General features: G+C 50.9%; 1 protein-coding gene across 38 annotated transcripts in view; it reads right to left on the reverse strand.

The window, feature by feature from the left end:
* Positions 1-374: 374 nt before the first annotated feature.
* The window catches only part of LOC146398891 (uncharacterized), a 112,145-nt gene continuing 92,878 nt past the window's right edge, over positions 375-19,641 (reverse strand). For 18 of the 38 annotated variants that reach the window (XM_084979503.1, XM_084979497.1, XM_084979499.1 and 15 more), the window contains 11 exons: positions 18,685-18,735; positions 18,278-18,325; positions 16,494-16,714; positions 15,745-15,769; positions 12,647-12,697; positions 12,240-12,287; positions 10,456-10,676; positions 9,707-9,731; positions 6,609-6,659; positions 6,202-6,249; positions 375-1,082 (listed from right to left, as the gene is read on the reverse strand). In XM_084979503.1, coding sequence (XP_084835629.1) covers positions 1,063-1,082; positions 6,202-6,249; positions 6,609-6,659; positions 9,707-9,731; positions 10,456-10,676; positions 12,240-12,287; positions 12,647-12,697; positions 15,745-15,769; positions 16,494-16,714; positions 18,278-18,325; positions 18,685-18,735 — 809 coding nt within the window. In that variant the 3' untranslated portion in view covers positions 375-1,062. The remainder of the gene's footprint in view (positions 1,083-6,201; positions 6,250-6,608; positions 6,660-9,706; positions 9,732-10,455; positions 10,677-12,239; positions 12,288-12,646; positions 12,698-15,744; positions 15,770-16,493; positions 16,715-18,277; positions 18,326-18,684; positions 18,736-19,641) is intronic. The other 20 variants (XM_084979520.1, XM_084979516.1, XM_084979524.1 and 17 more) reach the window with 2 other exon arrangements.

Consider the following 19,641-nt stretch of genomic DNA (forward strand, 5'->3'; position numbering starts at 1 on the left):
CAGCTGGTCTTTCCCTCTCTTTCTTTGTTGTTTCAGGTGCAACCCTGATCATGCAGAACCCAGAGTCCTACAAGGCAGGGAGAGCAGAGCACGACGATGCGTGGACAATGGAAAGGTGTGACAACGCATTCTGGGGAGGGGAAAAGTGTTAACCTTGGGATTCACTCTCAGATTTTGGAATAGAGAAAATACTCTTGCCACCCAATTCTGCAGCACCACATCTTCCTTCTGTGGACAAAGAAATGTTTCTCTTGGCCTTTGCCGAAAAATCTGCACGTTCATGCCTTCTCTCATGTTTCCTATCTCTGCCTTCCATACTTGGGTATGCCATTCTTTATCCTCCCAAGGGATCCATTAACAAAAAACACACTTGCTTTGCAATCAAAGTGTACTTTATTAAAATTACTTTTACAGTTTTTATCTGTGTCTCATTCGGTGTCACTCTACATGTTTTAAAAATACCAACTCCAGGCATGGGATATAAAGAAACATGTCAGAGACATGAGGAGGGAAAAGGTGAGATATGGATGTTCCAGCAGCCAGGGTCTGGGCATGCAAGGCTCGGCCAACCATGTCATCCTGAAAGAGGGAGCGTGACAGAGTTCCCATGGTCAAAGGTACAAACCGACATGAGGCCACAGAATCCTTGGAAAGAAACTGGCTTGAGGGCAGTTGGTCAGGACTAAATCCACAGTCCCCTTCTTCAGTCAGGACTGATGCGGGTGACAGGACAGGGGGTGGACACTAGGGTGACTGCCTGACTCCAGTGCATTAAGTTCTACCTCTGCTTAAGGGGGCTTTCCTATACCTGTGTTTATTTTATCGAAAACTAGTTTTAAAAAAAGCAAATGGATAGGTAACAATTATTTAATACACAATCTTACATTCTACCAAAATCTTATATACCAAGTAGTAAACATGTATCAGAACTTAATACTAAATCTAGACAATAAAGAACTAAGCTTATACTAAAGTTGGCTCGTAATAGATGAAGAGTGAGGTCAATCTTGTATCCTGGTCAAGATGGAAACTTTTGGACTCTTCCAGTCCCAGGCTGAGGCTTCAAGGTGTCCCAGAGGAGTCTGCAACACAAACACAGGGATGCCATCACCGAGGAGGTGCAGAGTCAGATGGAAGGAGGGCTCCCCTGGGTGGATGTGTGGGTCCGTCAGGCTCCTCAGGGCCTGGAACTCCCCAGGGCTCAGATCCCCGTGGCACTGCCGTCTATGCTGTGCTTAGCTGAGGAGGTTTTCTGTTAGCAAAGAGGGAATACAATTGTCCTCCAGGAGTGAGTTCCCTGTGCATTGGGCTGGGCAGCCTTCAAGGGACTGATCCCTGCACAGTGAAACAGATGCAGCGGAAAGGGGAGGCTCCAGGAGACAAGGATGTAGTCCCTCCCAGTGGGGCCCTGGGAGGAGCAGGACATCTGATAACCCAAGGGAAGGGGTAACCAGCCCCTGCAGCCCATGCTTTATACCACTAACCATGAGACCTGCGTGGCAGAAATGGACAGAGGCCTGAAGACCTCCTTTTACCCTGAGAATGCTTTCTACCTCCTGGCCATTCTCGCTTGTGCTTTTCAAGGGGGGGGAAGAAGTGGAGAAATCAGTCTTCCTGTATTCAGACTATACTACAAAGCTACAGTCATTCAACTCTATGATCCTGGCGAAAAAGCAGCAACACTGATCAGTCAGAAAGCCCAGAAATAAACCCAAGCACCAAGGGTCAACTGCTCTATGGCAAAGGAGGCAAGAACATACACTGGAGGAAAGACATTGTCTTCCATCAGTAGGTACCTGTCCGGGAAAACCGGACAGGTACCTGTCAAAAGTGCAGTGAGAACATTCACTAACACCATACACAGAAATAAACTCCAAATGGCTGGGCGACCTCCATGTAAGGCCAGATACTAGAAAACCCCTAGAGAACAACAGGCAGAATGCTCTTGGACATAAATCGCATCAAGATCTTGTTTGATATGCCTCCTAGAATAATGACAATAAAAACACAACTAAATCAGTAGGAACTAATTAAGCTCAAAAGCGTTTGCACAGCAAAGGAGACCTTTTTTTAAAAAAGAAAAACTCCACAGAATGGGAGAGAATATTTGTTTTTTTTTTTTTATTTTCCCACTGTACAGCAAGGGGGTCAGGTTATCCTTACATATATACATTGCAATTACAGTTTTTCCCCCACCCTTTCTTCTGTTGCAACATGAGTATCTAGACATAGTTCTCAATGCTATTCAGCAGGATCTCCTTGTAAATCTATTCTAGGAGAGAATATTTGTACATGATTCACCCACCAATGGCTTTACCTTCAAAATAGAGAAACAACACATACAACTCATCCACCACCACAAAAACCAAACAACTCAATGCAAAAAGAGCCGGAAGACCTAAAGAGACATTTCTCCAGATGAGGCTTAGGGATGGCCAATAGGCACATGAAGAGATGCTCAACCTTGCTTGGTACGAGGGGACTACACATCAAAACTGCAGCGAGGGACCACCCCACACCTGTTAGAATGGCCGTCATTAAGTTGATAGATAACAAATGCTGGAGGGGGTGTGGAGAAAGGGGAACCCTCCTACACTGTTGGTGGCAGTGGAAATCAGTGTGACCACTCTGGAAAAGAGTATGGGGGTTCCTCAGAAAACTCACTACAGTACTACCCTATATGATCCAGCGATCCCACACCTGGGCATCTACCCAGACAAAACTTTCACTCAAAAAGACACATGCTCCTGTGGAGTTCCCATCGTGGCTCAGTGGTTAACGAATCCAACTAGGAAACATGAGGTTGCGGGTTCAATCCCTGGCCTTGCTCAGTGGGTTAAGGATCCGGCGTTGCCATGAGCTGTGGTGTAGTTTGCAGACACAGCTCGGATCCTGCATTGCTGTGGCTGTGGTGTAGGCCAGCAGCTCCAGCTCCGATTTGACCCCTAGCCTGGGAACCTCCATATTCCACGGGAGCGGCCCAAGAAATGGTAAAAACCCAAAAAAATGAAAAACAAAAAAAACCCCAAACCCCCCTCAAAAAACACATGCCCCTGTATGTTCATGGCACAATTCACAAGAGCCAAGGCATGGAAGCAATCTAAATGTCCACCAACAGATGGATGGATGAAGACGATGGGGTACACATATACAATGTCGTACCACTCAGCTGTGTACAAGAAAGAAACAATGCCACTGGCAGCAACAGCGATGCCACTAAAGTTATCATGGTATGTGGCACAAGTCAGAAAGACAATGACAAATACCACATGACATCACTTCCATGCAGAAGCCAAGATAGGGCACAAAGGAACATATCTCCAGAACAGAAACAGACTCACAGATCTAGAGGACAGACGTGTGGGGAGCCAAGGGGGAGGGGAGAGGAAGTGGGATGGACTGGGAATTTGGGGTTGGTCGATGCAAACGCTTACATTTAGGATGGATAAGCAATGAGGCCCTACGCTGTAGCACAGGGAACTGTATTCAGTCTCTTTGGAGAGAACACAATGGAACATAAGAAGAGAAAAATAATGTATAAATAGGTGTGACTGGGTCCCTTCGCTGTACAGCAGAAATAGGTACAAAAATACCTCACTTCTTCAAAAAATACTTCATGTATATATATAGGAGTCACACTCAGCCATAAGAAAGAATGAAGCCATGCAATTTGCAGCAACATGGACAGACCTAGAGATTATCATACTACGTGAAGTAAGTTAGACAAAGATGAAAGTTCTAACACTTCTATGCTGAATCTGAAACATGACTACAATCCAGCTTTTTTACAAAACTGAAACAACGCACAGACATGGGAAGCAAACTTCCATTAGCAAAGGGGAAAGGGAAAGGAAGGGAAGGGATCAATTGGGAGTGTGAGATTAATAGAGAAGCAACAAGGATTCACTGTGTAGCACATGGAACTCTATGCAATATCTTCTCATAACCTGTAAAGAAAAAGAATTTGAAGCTGTACACCTGAAACTAACACAATACAGTAAATAATCTATAGCAAAAGAAATTCAATAAATATTTTTCAGTATTAAGAGTTTCAAAAAATCATGAAGATGTGGTAGTAGAAATATAAATTTATCTTTTTATTCTATTGCTGCATGAAAAGTATATAGAAGAAAGGTATTCTCTTTTTCTTTTTTCAGCCACACCTGCAGCATATGGACGTTCATGGGCTAGGGGTCAGGGACAAGCTGCCTCTGCAGGCCTAAAACAGATGCCACAAGGTGGGATTTGAATCGCCTTTGCAATGTATGCCACAGCTTGCAGCAATGCCAGATTCTTCAACTGACTGAGCGAGGCCAGGGATTGAACCTGCATCTTCATGGACACCATGTCGTGTTTTTAACCCACTGAGCCACAGCAGGAACTCTGAGAAGACAATGCTTTTGAAAGTGTACTAAAACAAGTTACATTCATGTTATTAGATGACACAGTGAAAAGTCACTGAAAGGAATACAACAAATTTGAATCCTAGCCTTTCACTTTTCCCAAGAGAAGACAGAACTGAATTGCCTCAGGGGTTGCTGCATTTGAACTTGTCATCTATGTCAAAGAATTTACAGAAGTTCCAACCTCAGTTTGAGAATGGGTGGCATGGGATGGCCCAGGCCATCCCTGGGCCTTACAGAGACTGAGGGAAGACCCAGACCCTGGAAATTCCCACTCAGGTTGGGATCCTGCCATGTCTTCTGTGTGATGCCAGGAGCACTAAGCATCCACAAGGATGCAGGGCTGGGCCAGGTGAGCCACTCTTCGTACATGAGCACTGAGGGATAGATGCCTTCATCTTGATTGTTTTCTGGAGCCCCGACATGAGGGAGGCCTTAGAGAGGCTGACACAAACTCAGAGGGAAAGGACCCTGTGTCACTTCTCTCAGGCTGAGATTGGTTCAGTACAGACCCGATGTGAATGCTCACCACCTGCCACCATTTGGCCTGAGCCTCGGGGACCTGGGAGGGAGGAGACCAGGGCCAGGCTAGGAAGGGACACAGGGTCAACATGACTGGGATTTGGGGATCAGGGGATAGCAGTCTGATGGGAAGAGGGGGATCCAACAGGAGCTGTGACCACCTGGTCCTGCTGCCAGAGGCTCTGTCTGGGACATGGTCAATCCCAGGAGATGAGGTCACAGGGCCAGGAGAGAAAGGGTCTGAAGCAAGGCCAGCAGCTCCTTCACACAGTCCCCCAAATTCCTGCTGGCCAGGGGTGGTCTCTTTGGGCAGCTGGACATGGACCTCTCCCAGAGGGGAGGAGAGTCATGACAGCAGCCTGGGGTCAGCTGTGCAGGTGGACAGGACTCAAGGGTACTGGATCCTATGCAGCAACCCCAGATGACTTCTCCTTTATTTTATTTTATACTATTTTTGTCTTTTTCTTTATTCTAGGGCAACTCTGACAGGATATGGAGGTTCCCAGGCTAGGGACAAAATGGGAGCTGCACCTGCCAGTCGAAACCACAGCCACGAAATACAGGATGCAAGCTGTATCTGCGACAAACACCATAGCTCACAAAAATGCTGGATATTTAAGACACCGAGTGAGGCAAGGGATCGAACCCGCAATCTCATGGTTCCTAGTTGGATTCCTTAACCACTGGAACTCCAAGTATGCCTCCTTTAACTCATCCAACTCTGCGAACATCCCTTCCCTCAGGACACACCGTGAGGACACAATAGGACAGGGAGGCCAGAAATCCCAAACATGCAGAGCCAGAGAGCTGCCTTCTCACCCACCACCTGACACTCACTCGACCAACTTGGTCTCCAGGGTCAAGGTGCCACCACTTCAGGTGCCACCACTTCAGGTCCCTCAAGGCCAATAAAGGAAACCAAGTCAACAGCTCTTGTGCACTGGGCCCTCACGGTGCCAATCACAAAGCAAACTTGCACAACGGGCAGAGACCAAAGCAGGAAGGAGCAGCTTTGGGAGGGAAAATCGATTCTCCCTCTCAAAGAAAAGGAGAGAGGAATACAAACACAGCACAACAAAGACCAGGGACCCAAGTCTTCTTCGTGGTATCCATTTCACAGGGGAAAACACCACAGCAGAGTGCCACTCATTAGGCCACCCACCCACCCACCCGCCAAGTCCTATCCCCCACTTCCTCCCTCTCCCGGCAGCAGGCGGAACCCAGGTGCTCCCAGGAACCCTCTCCCACTGGATCCCAGCTGCGTGCTCTTCCCTACCTGCAGCCTCCTCATCCTGGCGGCTGCTCAGGCTCTCCACCACTGAGTCTGTAGAAACACACCATCAGGGGAATCAAGGAGTTAGAAAGAGTGGCCCTCCCGTTTCTCCGGCTTCCCTGAGGTGACTACGGGTACAGAGCATCACCCTGGTTTTTCCTCCAGGTGCCCAGACCTTCCCTCTGCTCCATGGACTGAGACCCTTCCACACAAGGTGAGCACAGATGCCAACATTCAGGCATCTCATATCTGCTCCCTCTCCTTATTAAAGTAGGCGGTGAACATCTTTACATCAATTTCTTTCTGTTTTTAAGTTTCAGACTCACCTGCCCCACACTCCAAGCAGCAGGCGTCACCCAAGTGTCCCGGGATCCCTCTCCCATTGGCTCCTACCTGAGAGCTGTTCTTACCTGTATCACTTTCATCATGGTTGCTGTCACTCAGACTCTCCATGAAACATACTGCAGAGACACAGACATAAGGAATCAAGGTGTTAGAGCCTGTCCCCCACACGTATCCCCTACTTAGGGTTGTTTGCGGCCACACAGCACCACCCTGGCTTGTCCTCCGTGTGCTCAGAACTTCCCTCTGCTCTACGGCCTCAGAAGCTTCCATAAAACATTGGCCACAGTGGCAAACCTTCAGAGATCGTGGGCTGCTGAGGGATGGAGCCTTACACATCTCCCTTCTACGAGTCCATCTGGAGGCCTCAGCTCCAGGGTGACACACCTGAAATTCCAGCTGCATGGACACACTTGTGTGGTGGCCCCTGGGAGTGAACCATAGGCTGCTTTATTCTGTTCACTGCAAGAGGCAGACCTAACTACTGACTGAACTCAATTAAGCAGAAATGGCTCCTTCTGGCCAGTGGCTGGCACACTGTGGACAGCAGCTCTACAGAAGCACTGAGGAGAAAGGGACCACTGCCCGTGAGGTTCACCTCCAAAACATATATAAAGAAAACTCATACACCTCCACAACAACAACAGCAAAGAAACCACCCAGGAGTTCCCGTCAGGGCACAGCGGAAACGAATCCGACTAGGAACCACGAGCTTGCGGGGTTGATCCCTGGCCTCGCTGAGGGGGTTAAGGATCCAGCGTTGCCGAGAGCTCTGGTGTCGGTCGCAGATACGGGTGGAGAAAAGGCTCCCCCGCCCCAGCATTGCCGATGCGAACGTACACTGGTACAACCACTATGGAAGACACCATGGAGGGTCCTGCGAAAACTGAACACAGCAGGGCATGCGACCTAGCAAGCCGAGCACCCTGGGAAATATCAGGACAAATGTATCCAGGAAAAAGACATATGCCCCTCTATGTTTATGGCAGCACTGTTCACAACAGCCAAGACAGGGAAGCCACCTCATGTCCACAGACAGATGAATGGCTCATGACGATGTGGTCCACATAGCTGATGGAATTCACGACTCAGCCAGAAAATCGAAGAAGAAACCAATGCCACTCAAAACAATAGGGATGGATCGGGAGATTCTCGTGCAAAGTGAAGTACGTGACAAAGAGAAAGACGGATACCACCTGATCTCACTTAGAGGTGGAATCTAAAGCACGGCACAAAGGAACCTGTCCACAGAACCCACGGATGCAGAGAACAGACTTGTGGTTGTGAAGGGCACGGACTGGGAGTTTGGGGGCAGTTGATGCCAACTACGGCATTGAGAATGGAGAGACAACAAGGTCCTCCTGTTGCAGCACACGGAGAACGAGATCCAATCTCCTGTAATCGACCTGATCTCAGACGGCAATAATATCAAAAAAGGAACATACGTTAATGGACACACACGACTGGGGAACGTTGCTCCACAGCAGAGAGTGAAACAACACTGTACCTCCATTAAAATAGAAACAAACAGAAAGGACAGTGTCTAACAATCCACTGAATGGAAAGACAACCTACAGAAGAGGATATTTGTAAATCTTGTATTTGAAACAGGGGCTCATATTTGGAATATATGGGAAACAACTACAAATCAATTGAATCAAAAGGCAAATGCCTCAGTTGTAGATGAGTGGAAGCCTGGGAGAGACCCACCGTCCAAGAAGACCACAGAGAGCAGCACACAGAGGGCATGTTTCCCAAAGTCGCCTATCACAATGGAAAGGCAAAGCAAAGGCACCACGAGGTATCACCTCCCACCTGGTAGGACACGGAGTGTTTTCAAACCTGAACAGATGTTTGGGAAGATGTGACTGCCTGGGACTTCTGGACACTGTAGCAGGGAATGTCAACGGGGCCAGCCAGGACGGGAAACACCACGGCAGGACCCTGCAATCCCACTGCTGCATGGACATGTAAAGGAAGATCCATCAGTGTCGGGTAAAGAGACCTGCCATCCCAGGATCACGGCAGCGCCATACACAAGAGCCCAACAGAAACAGAGCCCCAGTGTCCACGGGCACACAGACTGAGAAAGACAACGGGGTGGATACAGACCATAGCAAGGTATTCCGTTGTCACAGAAGAAGGAAACCCTACCCATTGCAGCAATGCACAGAGAACTCCAGGACATTATTGACTGATTCACTTTTGGGCTTGAGGGCTGCCCCCGCAGCAGATGGAAATTCCCAGGCGAGGCGGCAAATCAGAGCTGTGGCCACCGGCCGACACCACAGCCACAGCCAAGCTGGATACCAGCCGCGTCTGGGACCTCTGCCGCAGCTCACCGCAATGCGGGATTCTTCACCCACTGAGCAAGGCCAAGGGTCGAACCCGTGTCCTCATAGGTACTGGTCAGGTTCATGAGCTCTGAGCCTCAACAGGAACTCGCTGGAGGACATCACTTCAAGTGAAGCCAGTCAGACACAGAAGGACAAAGACTCTCTGATGTCATGCACATGAGGTGTCTGAAAGACCACTCCTGAGCAGAGGCTGGAAGGGTGGCTGCCCCGAGTGGGCAGGAGGTGCGGGGGGAGCACAGCGTTCACAACACTCCTCGGGACACTTACAACCTCAAGAGGCTCGAGTTCATGGCACATGTTTGAAACAACAGCATGAAAGTCTGCACCAAGCAGAGGGGGAAGAAAAGAGGAAACGAAAGACCAACAGAGGAAGGAAAGCCTTTTCCCCAAACCTTGCTCCCAGCGGGTGCAGGGAGAATGAAGGAATGGACAGTTAGCCTGCGGTCATCATGAGACTGTTCAACGAGAAACTGGACAGCTATGTGGTGCTAAGGCACAAGTGACTCCCCACAAAACACACCCACTCACACTGGTTCACAATCACACCAACAGGCCCTCACACGCACACCCCCCAATGTTCCCGGACACCTACCCCCACCATACAAAGAGCCTCCTTTCCTCCAGGGACCCGAGGACTTGGGATGGCCCTTTTGTGGGAAGTCAGTCTCTTTCACCCCATCCTTCACCCCCTTTCCCAGGAGGAACCCAGAATCAGGGTGTCTCTGCAACCAAAGGGGCAGGAAAGCACCCCCCGCCCTTCCTCAACACCTGGACTTCTCCTCAGCAGAGCCGGGTTCCAGAATACTTACGGCTTTCATCGTCCATCCCGTCCACCTGTGATGAGAGAAAAGAAAACACTGTGAGTGTCACAGCATCCTCTGCACTGTGGCCACAGGTCTTCCTGTGGTTGCGGACCGCAGGCACACAGACAGAAGGCAGAGTTGAGTCTGTTTCCCCAAAAGAAGACAGCAAAGACACCTGTGGAAAAGGCACCAGCTTTTCATGGAAGACCTCCCAAGTCCACGTTCATTTAAAAAACATTCAGGCTTCTTTGGAGTTCCCGTCGTGGCGCAGTGGTTAACGAATCCGACCAGGAACCATGAGGTTGCGGGTTCGATCCCTGGCCTTGCTCAGTGGGTTAAGGATCCGGCATTGCCGTGAGCTGAGGTGTAGGTTGCAGACGTTGCTCGGATCCCGCGTTGCTGTGGCTCTGGCGCAGGCCGGTGGCTACAGCTCTGGTTTGACCCTGAGCCTGGGAACCTCCATATGCCACAGGAGTGGCCCTAGAAAAGGCAAAAAGACAACAAAACAAAACATTCAGGCTTCTTCAAAGACAAATGCTCCCTATGTACACTTGGGAACTGATGTGGTCCCTTTTGCCAATGCCCCTTGGAAGGAGTTATTGGTTGGTACCAAACTTTGACTCAACATTCCTCCACAGAGGAATGTGCATATATCCTCTATAATGGACTTGCTCAGATTTCCTTTTCTGAAGTAGGCACATCCAAGAAGAAAGGAGGCACCTTTTTAAATCTCCGATCAAGAAAGGTGAGCTTACCTTGGGGGCAAGCTGGTCTTCCTGCTCAACCAGGTCGCTGGCTGGGGACTCCTCGTCATTTTCAAGGGATGGGCCTGCCTCCTCCTCTGCCTCGTCAATGCAGGCAGCCTCCTCCTGCACCTTCTCAGTTCCCGGCCCCACCTCCTCCTCATTTGCCCCAGCCAGGGCCTCTTCCTCCGTCTTCTCACTCCCGCCGGCCTCCACAACATCATCGAGGGTTGCTAGGGGGACACACAGTCACTGTCAGCAAGGCGGTGGTGCTGCTCGGGAGGTACTCTGGGCACCTCACCTGACTGGACATGGGCTGAGAGTCAAGGGGTGGGGGTGGGATGAAGCACGGATGGAGCTTCTCTTGGCCCATCCTCCCGGGTAAACGTTTTGAAGGACGGCAGAGAGCACCTTGAAAGACCTGAGAAAGGGAGCCTCTGCCTCTCTTGCTAAAGGGAACCTCTCCGTGGCATATTCTCCATCTGAGAAATGGCCAACACGAGCATGCAGGCTCTGCTGCCATGACAGAGTCTCGTGAATCCTCCTGCCCATTTTCCTCTCCAGCCACATTCCTCCATCTTCTGAAATGGCAGGAGATCTTTTCAGCTTCCCTACTCTTCCCACAGGGTGCTCCTGTGTTCACACGCCATCCTCTGGGATGTTTCGCCTCTTTTCTTTTCTTAGATACATAATGCTTCTCTTTGGAATACTTTGGCAATAGGAAACTCACGGGGAGAGCAGGCCTTCCCAATGCTATGTACTTTGCACCACTGTCCATAACAACTTTTCTCATCATAACTCATAGGACCTCTGCACCCATTCAGGAATGACTCCCCCTTCAGCCCTGCTGCCAGGTCTTGGCCATTTCTACTTTCCATCTCTGACACTCTGCCGAGTCTGGTTACCGCCTATATGTTGAGTTGCACGATATTTCCTTCTCTGTGCTGCCTGATTTCTCTATTTTTTTTTTCTATTGATACTTGTTGCTTTTTAGGGCCACACACATGCCATATGGAGGTTCCCAGGCTAGGGGTCTAATAGGAGCCGTAGCTGCCATTTTATGTCAGAGCCACAGCAAGGCAGGATCCCAGCTGCATCTGCCACCTACACCACAGCTCACGGCATTACTGGATCCTTAACTCACTGAGTGAGGCCAGCGATCGAACCCGCAATCTCATGGTTCCTAGTTGGATTCCTTAACCACTGGAACTCCAAGTATGCCTCCTTTAACTCATCCAACTCTGCGAACATCCCTTCCCTCAGGACACACCGTGAGGACACAATAGGACAGGGAGGCCAGAAATCCCAAACATGCAGAGCCAGAGAGCTGCCTTCTCACCCACCACCTGACACTCACTCGACCAACTTGGTCTCCAGGGTCAAGGTGCCACCACTTCAGGTGCCACCACTTCAGGTCCCTCAAGGCCAATAAAGGAAACCAAGTCAACAGCTCTTGTGCACTGGGCCCTCACGGTGCCAATCACAAAGCAAACTTGCACAACGGGCAGAGACCAAAGCAGGAAGGAGCAGCTTTGGGAGGGAAAATCGATTCTCCCTCTCAAAGAAAAGGAGAGAGGAATACAAACACAGCACAACAAAGACCAGGGACCCAAGTCTTCTTCGTGGTATCCATTTCACAGGGGAAAACACCACAGCAGAGTGCCACTCATTAGGCCACCCACCCACCCACCCGCCAAGTCCTATCCCCCACTTCCTCCCTCTCCCGGCAGCAGGCGGAACCCAGGTGCTCCCAGGAACCCTCTCCCACTGGATCCCAGCTGCGTGCTCTTCCCTACCTGCAGCCTCCTCATCCTGGCGGCTGCTCAGGCTCTCCACCACTGAGTCTGTAGAAACACACCATCAGGGGAATCAAGGAGTTAGAAAGAGTGGCCCTCCCGTTTCTCCGGCTTCCCTGAGGTGACTACGGGTACAGAGCATCACCCTGGTTTTTCCTCCAGGTGCCCAGACCTTCCCTCTGCTCCATGGACTGAGACCCTTCCACACAAGGTGAGCACAGATGCCAACATTCAGGCATCTCATATCTGCTCCCTCTCCTTATTAAAGTAGGCGGTGAACATCTTTACATCAATTTCTTTCTGTTTTTAAGTTTCAGACTCACCTGCCCCACACTCCAAGCAGCAGGCGTCACCCAAGTGTCCCGGGATCCCTCTCCCATTGGCTCCTACCTGAGAGCTGTTCTTACCTGTATCACTTTCATCATGGTTGCTGTCACTCAGACTCTCCATGAAACATACTGCAGAGACACAGACATAAGGAATCAAGGTGTTAGAGCCTGTCCCCCACACGTATCCCCTACTTAGGGTTGTTTGCGGCCACACAGCACCACCCTGGCTTGTCCTCCGTGTGCTCAGAACTTCCCTCTGCTCTACGGCCTCAGAAGCTTCCATAAAACATTGGCCACAGTGGCAAACCTTCAGAGATCGTGGGCTGCTGAGGGATGGAGCCTTACACATCTCCCTTCTACGAGTCCATCTGGAGGCCTCAGCTCCAGGGTGACACACCTGAAATTCCAGCTGCATGGACACACTTGTGTGGTGGCCCCTGGGAGTGAACCATAGGCTGCTTTATTCTGTTCACTGCAAGAGGCAGACCTAACTACTGACTGAACTCAATTAAGCAGAAATGGCTCCTTCTGGCCAGTGGCTGGCACACTGTGGACAGCAGCTCTACAGAAGCACTGAGGAGAAAGGGACCACTGCCCGTGAGGTTCACCTCCAAAACATATATAAAGAAAACTCATACACCTCCACAACAACAACAGCAAAGAAACCACCCAGGAGTTCCCGTCAGGGCACAGCGGAAACGAATCCGACTAGGAACCACGAGCTTGCGGGGTTGATCCCTGGCCTCGCTGAGGGGGTTAAGGATCCAGCGTTGCCGAGAGCTCTGGTGTCGGTCGCAGATACGGGTGGAGAAAAGGCTCCCCCGCCCCAGCATTGCCGATGCGAACGTACACTGGTACAACCACTATGGAAGACACCATGGAGGGTCCTGCGAAAACTGAACACAGCAGGGCATGCGACCTAGCAAGCCGAGCACCCTGGGAAATATCAGGACAAATGTATCCAGGAAAAAGACATATGCCCCTCTATGTTTATGGCAGCACTGTTCACAACAGCCAAGACAGGGAAGCCACCTCATGTCCACAGACAGATGAATGGCTCATGACGATGTGGTCCACATAGATGATGGAATTCACGACTCAGCCAGAAAATCGAAGAAGAAACCAATGCCACTCAAAACAATAGGGATGGATCGGGAGATTCTCGTGCAAAGTGAAGTACGTGACAAAGAGAAAGACGGATACCACCTGATCTCACTTAGAGGTGGAATCTAAAGCACGGCACAAAGGAACCTGTCCACAGAACCCACGGACGCAGAGAACAGACTTGTGGTTGTGAAGGGCACGGACTGGGAGTTTGGGGGCAGTTGATGCCAACTACGGCATTGAGAATGGAGAGACAACAAGGTCCTCCTGTTGCAGCACACGGAGAACGAGATCCAATCTCCTGTAATCGACCTGATCTCAGACGGCAATAATATCAAAAAAGGAACATACGTTAATGGACACACACGACTGGGGAACGTTGCTCCACAGCAGAGAGTGAAACAACACTGTACCTCCATTAAAATAGAAACAAACAGAAAGGACAGTGTCTAACAATCCACTGAATGGAAAGACAACCTACAGAAGAGGATATTTGTAAATCTTGTATTTGAAACAGGGGCTCATATTTGGAATATATGGGAAACAACTACAAATCAATTGAATCAAAAGGCAAATGCCTCAGTTGTAGATGAGTGGAAGCCTGGGAGAGACCCACCGTCCAAGAAGACCACAGAGAGCAGCACACAGAGGGCATGTTTCCCAAAGTCGCCTATCACAATGGAAAGGCAAAGCAAAGGCACCACGAGGTATCACCTCCCACCTGGTAGGACACGGAGTGTTTTCAAACCTGAACAGATGTTTGGGAAGATGTGACTGCCTGGGACTTCTGGACACTGTAGCAGGGAATGTCAACGGGGCCAGCCAGGACGGGAAACACCACGGCAGGACCCTGCAATCCCACTGCTGCATGGACATGTAAAGGAAGATCCATCAGTGTCGGGTAAAGAGACCTGCCATCCCAGGATCACGGCAGCGCCATACACAAGAGCCCAACAGAAACAGAGCCCCAGTGTCCACGGGCACACAGACTGAGAAAGACAACGGGGTGGATACAGACCATAGCAAGGTATTCCGTTGTCACAGAAGAAGGAAACCCTACCCATTGCAGCAATGCACAGAGAACTCCAGGACATTATTGACTGATTCACTTTTGGGCTTGAGGGCTGCCCCCGCAGCAGATGGAAATTCCCAGGCGAGGCGGCAAATCAGAGCTGTGGCCACCGGCCGACACCACAGCCACAGCCAAGCTGGATACCAGCCGCGTCTGGGACCTCTGCCGCAGCTCACCGCAATGCGGGATTCTTCACCCACTGAGCAAGGCCAAGGGTCGAACCCGTGTCCTCATAGGTACTGGTCAGGTTCATGAGCTCTGAGCCTCAACAGGAACTCGCTGGAGGACATCACTTCAAGTGAAGCCAGTCAGACACAGAAGGACAAAGACTCTCTGATGTCATGCACATGAGGTGTCTGAAAGACCACTCCTGAGCAGAGGCTGGAAGGGTGGCTGCCCCGAGTGGGCAGGAGGTGCGGGGGGAGCACAGCGTTCACAACACTCCTCGGGACACTTACAACCTCAAGAGGCTCGAGTTCATGGCACATGTTTGAAACAACAGCATGAAAGTCTGCACCAAGCAGAGGGGGAAGAAAAGAGGAAACGAAAGACCAACAGAGGAAGGAAAGCCTTTTCCCCAAACCTTGCTCCCAGCGGGTGCAGGGAGAATGAGGGAATGGACAGTTAGCCTGTGGTCATCATGAGACTGTTCAACGAGAAACTGGACAGCTATGTGGTGCTAAGGCACAAGTGACTCCCCACAAAACACACCCACTCACACTGGTTCACAATCACACCAACAGGCCCTCACACGCACACCCCCCAATGTTCCCGGACACCTACCCCCACCATACAAAGAGCCTCCTTTCCTCCAGGGACCCGAGGACTTGGGATGGCCCTTTTGTGGGAAGTCAGTCTCTTTCACCCCATCCTTCACCCCCTTTCCCAGGAGGAACCCAGAATCAGGGTGTCTCTGCAACCAAAGGGGCAGGAAAGCACCCCCCGCCCTTCCTCAACACCTGGACTTCTCCTCAGCAGAGCCGGGTTCCAGAATACTTACGGCTTTCATCGTCCATCCCGTCCACCTGTGATGAGAGAAAAGAAAACACTGTGAGTGTCACAGCATCCTCTGCACTGTGGCCACAGGTCTTCCTGTGGTTGCGGACCGCAGGCACACAGACAGAAGGCAGAGTTGAGTCTGTTTCCCCAAAAGAAGACAGCAAAGACACCTGTGGAAAAGGCACCAGCTTTTCATGGAAGACCTCCCAAGTCCACGTTCATTTAAAAAACATTCAGGCTTCTTTGGAGTTCCCGTCGTGGCGCAGTGGTTAACGAATCCGACCAGGAACCATGAGGTTGCGGGTTCGATCCCTGGCCTTGCTCAGTGGGTTAAGGATCCGGCATTGCCGTGAGCTGAGGTGTAGGTTGCAGACGTTGCTCGGATCCCGCGTTGCTGTGGCTCTGGCGCAGGCCGGTGGCTACAGCTCTGGTTTGACCCTGAGCCTGGGAACCTCCATATGCCACAGGAGTGGCCCTAGAAAAGGCAAAAAGACAACAAAACAAAACATTCAGGCTTCTTCAAAGACAAATGCTCCCTATGTACACTTGGGAACTGATGTGGTCCCTTTTGCCAATGCCCCTTGGAAGGAGTTATTGGTTGGTACCAAACTTTGACTCAACATTCCTCCACAGAGGAATGTGCATATATCCTCTATAATGGACTTGCTCAGATTTCCTTTTCTGAAGTAGGCACATCCAAGAAGAAAGGAGGCACCTTTTTAAATCTCCGATCAAGAAAGGTGAGCTTACCTTGGGGGCAAGCTGGTCTTCCTGCTCAACCAGGTCGCTGGCTGGGGACTCCTCGTCATTTTCAAGGGATGGGCCTGCCTCCTCCTCTGCCTCGTCAATGCAGGCAGCCTCCTCCTGCACCTTCTCAGTTCCCGGCCCCACCTCCTCCTCATTTGCCCCAGCCAGGGCCTCTTCCTCCGTCTTCTCACTCCCGCCGGCCTCCACAACATCATCGAGGGTTGCTAGGGGGACACACAGTCACTGTCAGCAAGGCGGTGGTGCTGCTCGGGAGGTACTCTGGGCACCTCACCTGACTGGACATGGGCTGAGAGTCAAGGGGTGGGGGTGGGATGAAGCACGGATGGAGCTTCTCTTGGCCCATCCTCCCGGGTAAACGTTTTGAAGGACGGCAGAGAGCACCTTGAAAGACCTGAGAAAGGGAGCCTCTGCCTCTCTTGCTAAAGGGAACCTCTCCGTGGCATATTCTCCATCTGAGAAATGGCCAACACGAGCATGCAGGCTCTGCTGCCATGACAGAGTCTCGTGAATCCTCCTGCCCATTTTCCTCTCCAGCCACATTCCTCCATCTTCTGAAATGGCAGGAGATCTTTTCAGCTTCCCTACTCTTCCCACAGGGTGCTCCTGTGTTCACACGCCATCCTCTGGGATGTTTCGCCTCTTTTCTTTTCTTAGATACATAATGCTTCTCTTTGGAATACTTTGGCAATAGGAAACTCACGGGGAGAGCAGGCCTTCCCAATGCTATGTACTTTGCACCACTGTCCATAACAACTTTTCTCATCATAACTCATAGGACCTCTGCACCCATTCAGGAATGACTCCCCCTTCAGCCCTGCTGCCAGGTCTTGGCCATTTCTACTTTCCATCTCTGACACTCTGCCGAGTCTGGTTACCGCCTATATGTTGAGTTGCACGATATTTCCTTCTCTGTGCTGCCTGATTTCTCTATTTTTTTTTTCTATTGATACTTGTTGCTTTTTAGGGCCACACACATGCCATATGGAGGTTCCCAGGCTAGGGGTCTAATAGGAGCCGTAGCTGCCATTTTATGTCAGAGCCACAGCAAGGCAGGATCCCAGCTGCATCTGCCACCTACACCACAGCTCACGGCATTACTGGATCCTTAACTCACTGAGTGAGGCCAGCGATCGAACCCGCAATCTCATGGTTCCTAGTTGGATTCCTTAACCACTGGAACTCCAAGTATGCCTCCTTTAACTCATCCAACTCTGCGAACATCCCTTCCCTCAGGACACACCGTGAGGACACAATAGGACAGGGAGGCCAGAAATCCCAAACATGCAGAGCCAGAGAGCTGCCTTCTCACCCACCACCTGACACTCACTCGACCAACTTGGTCTCCAGGGTCAAGGTGCCACCACTTCAGGTGCCACCACTTCAGGTCCCTCAAGGCCAATAAAGGAAACCAAGTCAACAGCTCTTGTGCACTGGGCCCTCACGGTGCCAATCACAAAGCAAACTTGCACAACGGGCAGAGACCAAAGCAGGAAGGAGCAGCTTTGGGAGGGAAAATCGATTCTCCCTCTCAAAGAAAAGGAGAGAGGAATACAAACACAGCACAACAAAGACCAGGGACCCAAGTCTTCTTCGTGGTATCCATTTCACAGGGGAAAACACCACAGCAGAGTGCCACTCATTAGGCCACCCACCCACCCACCCGCCAAGTCCTATCCCCCACTTCCTCCCTCTCCCGGCAGCAGGCGGAACCCAGGTGCTCCCAGGAACCCTCTCCCACTGGATCCCAGCTGCGTGCTCTTCCCTACCTGCAGCCTCCTCATCCTGGCGGCTGCTCAGGCTCTCCACCACTGAGTCTGTAGAAACACACCATCAGGGGAATCAAGGAGTTAGAAAGAGTGGCCCTCCCGTTTCTCCGGCTTCCCTGAGGTGACTACGGGTACAGAGCATCACCCTGGTTTTTCCTCCAGGTGCCCAGACCTTCCCTCTGCTCCATGGACTGAGACCCTTCCACACAAGGTGAGCACAGATGCCAACATTCAGGCATCTCATATCTGCTCCCTCTCCTTATTAAAGTAGGCGGTGAACATCTTTACATCAATTTCTTTCTGTTTTTAAGCTTCAGACTCACCTGCCCCACACTCCAAGCAGCAGGCGTCACCCAAGTGTCCCGGGATCCCTCTCCCATTGGCTCCTACCTGAGAGCTGTTCTTACCTGTATCACTTTCATCATGGTTGCTGTCACTCAGACTCTCCATGAAACATACTGCAGAGACACAGACATAAGGAATCAAGGTGTTAGAGCCTGTCCCCCACACGTATCCCCTACTTAGGGTTGTTTGCGGCCACACAGCACCACCCTGGCTTGTCCTCCGTGTGCTCAGAACTTCCCTCTGCTCTACGGCCTCAGAAGCTTCCATAAAACATTGGCCACAGTGGCAAACCTTCAGAGATCGTGGGCTGCTGAGGGATGGAGCCTTACACATCTCCCTTCTACGAGTCCATCTGGAGGCCTCAGCTCCAGGGTGACACACCTGAAATTCCAGCTGCATGGACACACTTGTGTGGTGGCCCCTGGGAGTGAACCATAGGCTGCTTTATTCTGTTCACTGCAAGAGGCAGACCTAACTACTGACTGAACTCAATTAAGCAGAAATGGCTCCTTCTGGCCAGTGGCTGGCACACTGTGGACAGCAGCTCTACAGAAGCACTGAGGAGAAAGGGACCACTGCCCGTGAGGTTCACCTCCAAAACATATATAAAGAAAACTCATACACCTCCACAACAACAACAGCAAAGAAACCACCCAGGAGTTCCCGTCAGGGCACAGCGGAAACGAATCCGACTAGGAACCACGAGCTTGCGGGGTTGATCCCTGGCCTCGCTGAGGGGGTTAAGGATCCAGCGTTGCCGAGAGCTCTGGTGTCGGTCGCAGATACGGGTGGAGAAAAGGCTCCCCCGCCCCAGCATTGCCGATGCGAACGTACACTGGTACAACCACTATGGAAGACACCATGGAGGGTCCTGCGAAAACTGAACACAGCAGGGCATGCGACCTAGCAAGCCGAGCACCCTGGGAAATATCAGGACAAATGTATCCAGGAAAAAGACATATGCCCCTCTATGTTTATGGCAGCACTGTTCACAACAGCCAAGACAGGGAAGCCACCTC

Source organism: Sus scrofa, chromosome 10 (genome assembly GCF_054392235.1).
Source record: "Sus scrofa isolate SSC_HxYL_T2T_F1_AM1 chromosome 10, Sscrofa_HxYL_maternal_Yorkshire_Landrace_v2.0, whole genome shotgun sequence".
Taxonomy (NCBI): domain Eukaryota; kingdom Metazoa; phylum Chordata; class Mammalia; order Artiodactyla; family Suidae; genus Sus; species Sus scrofa.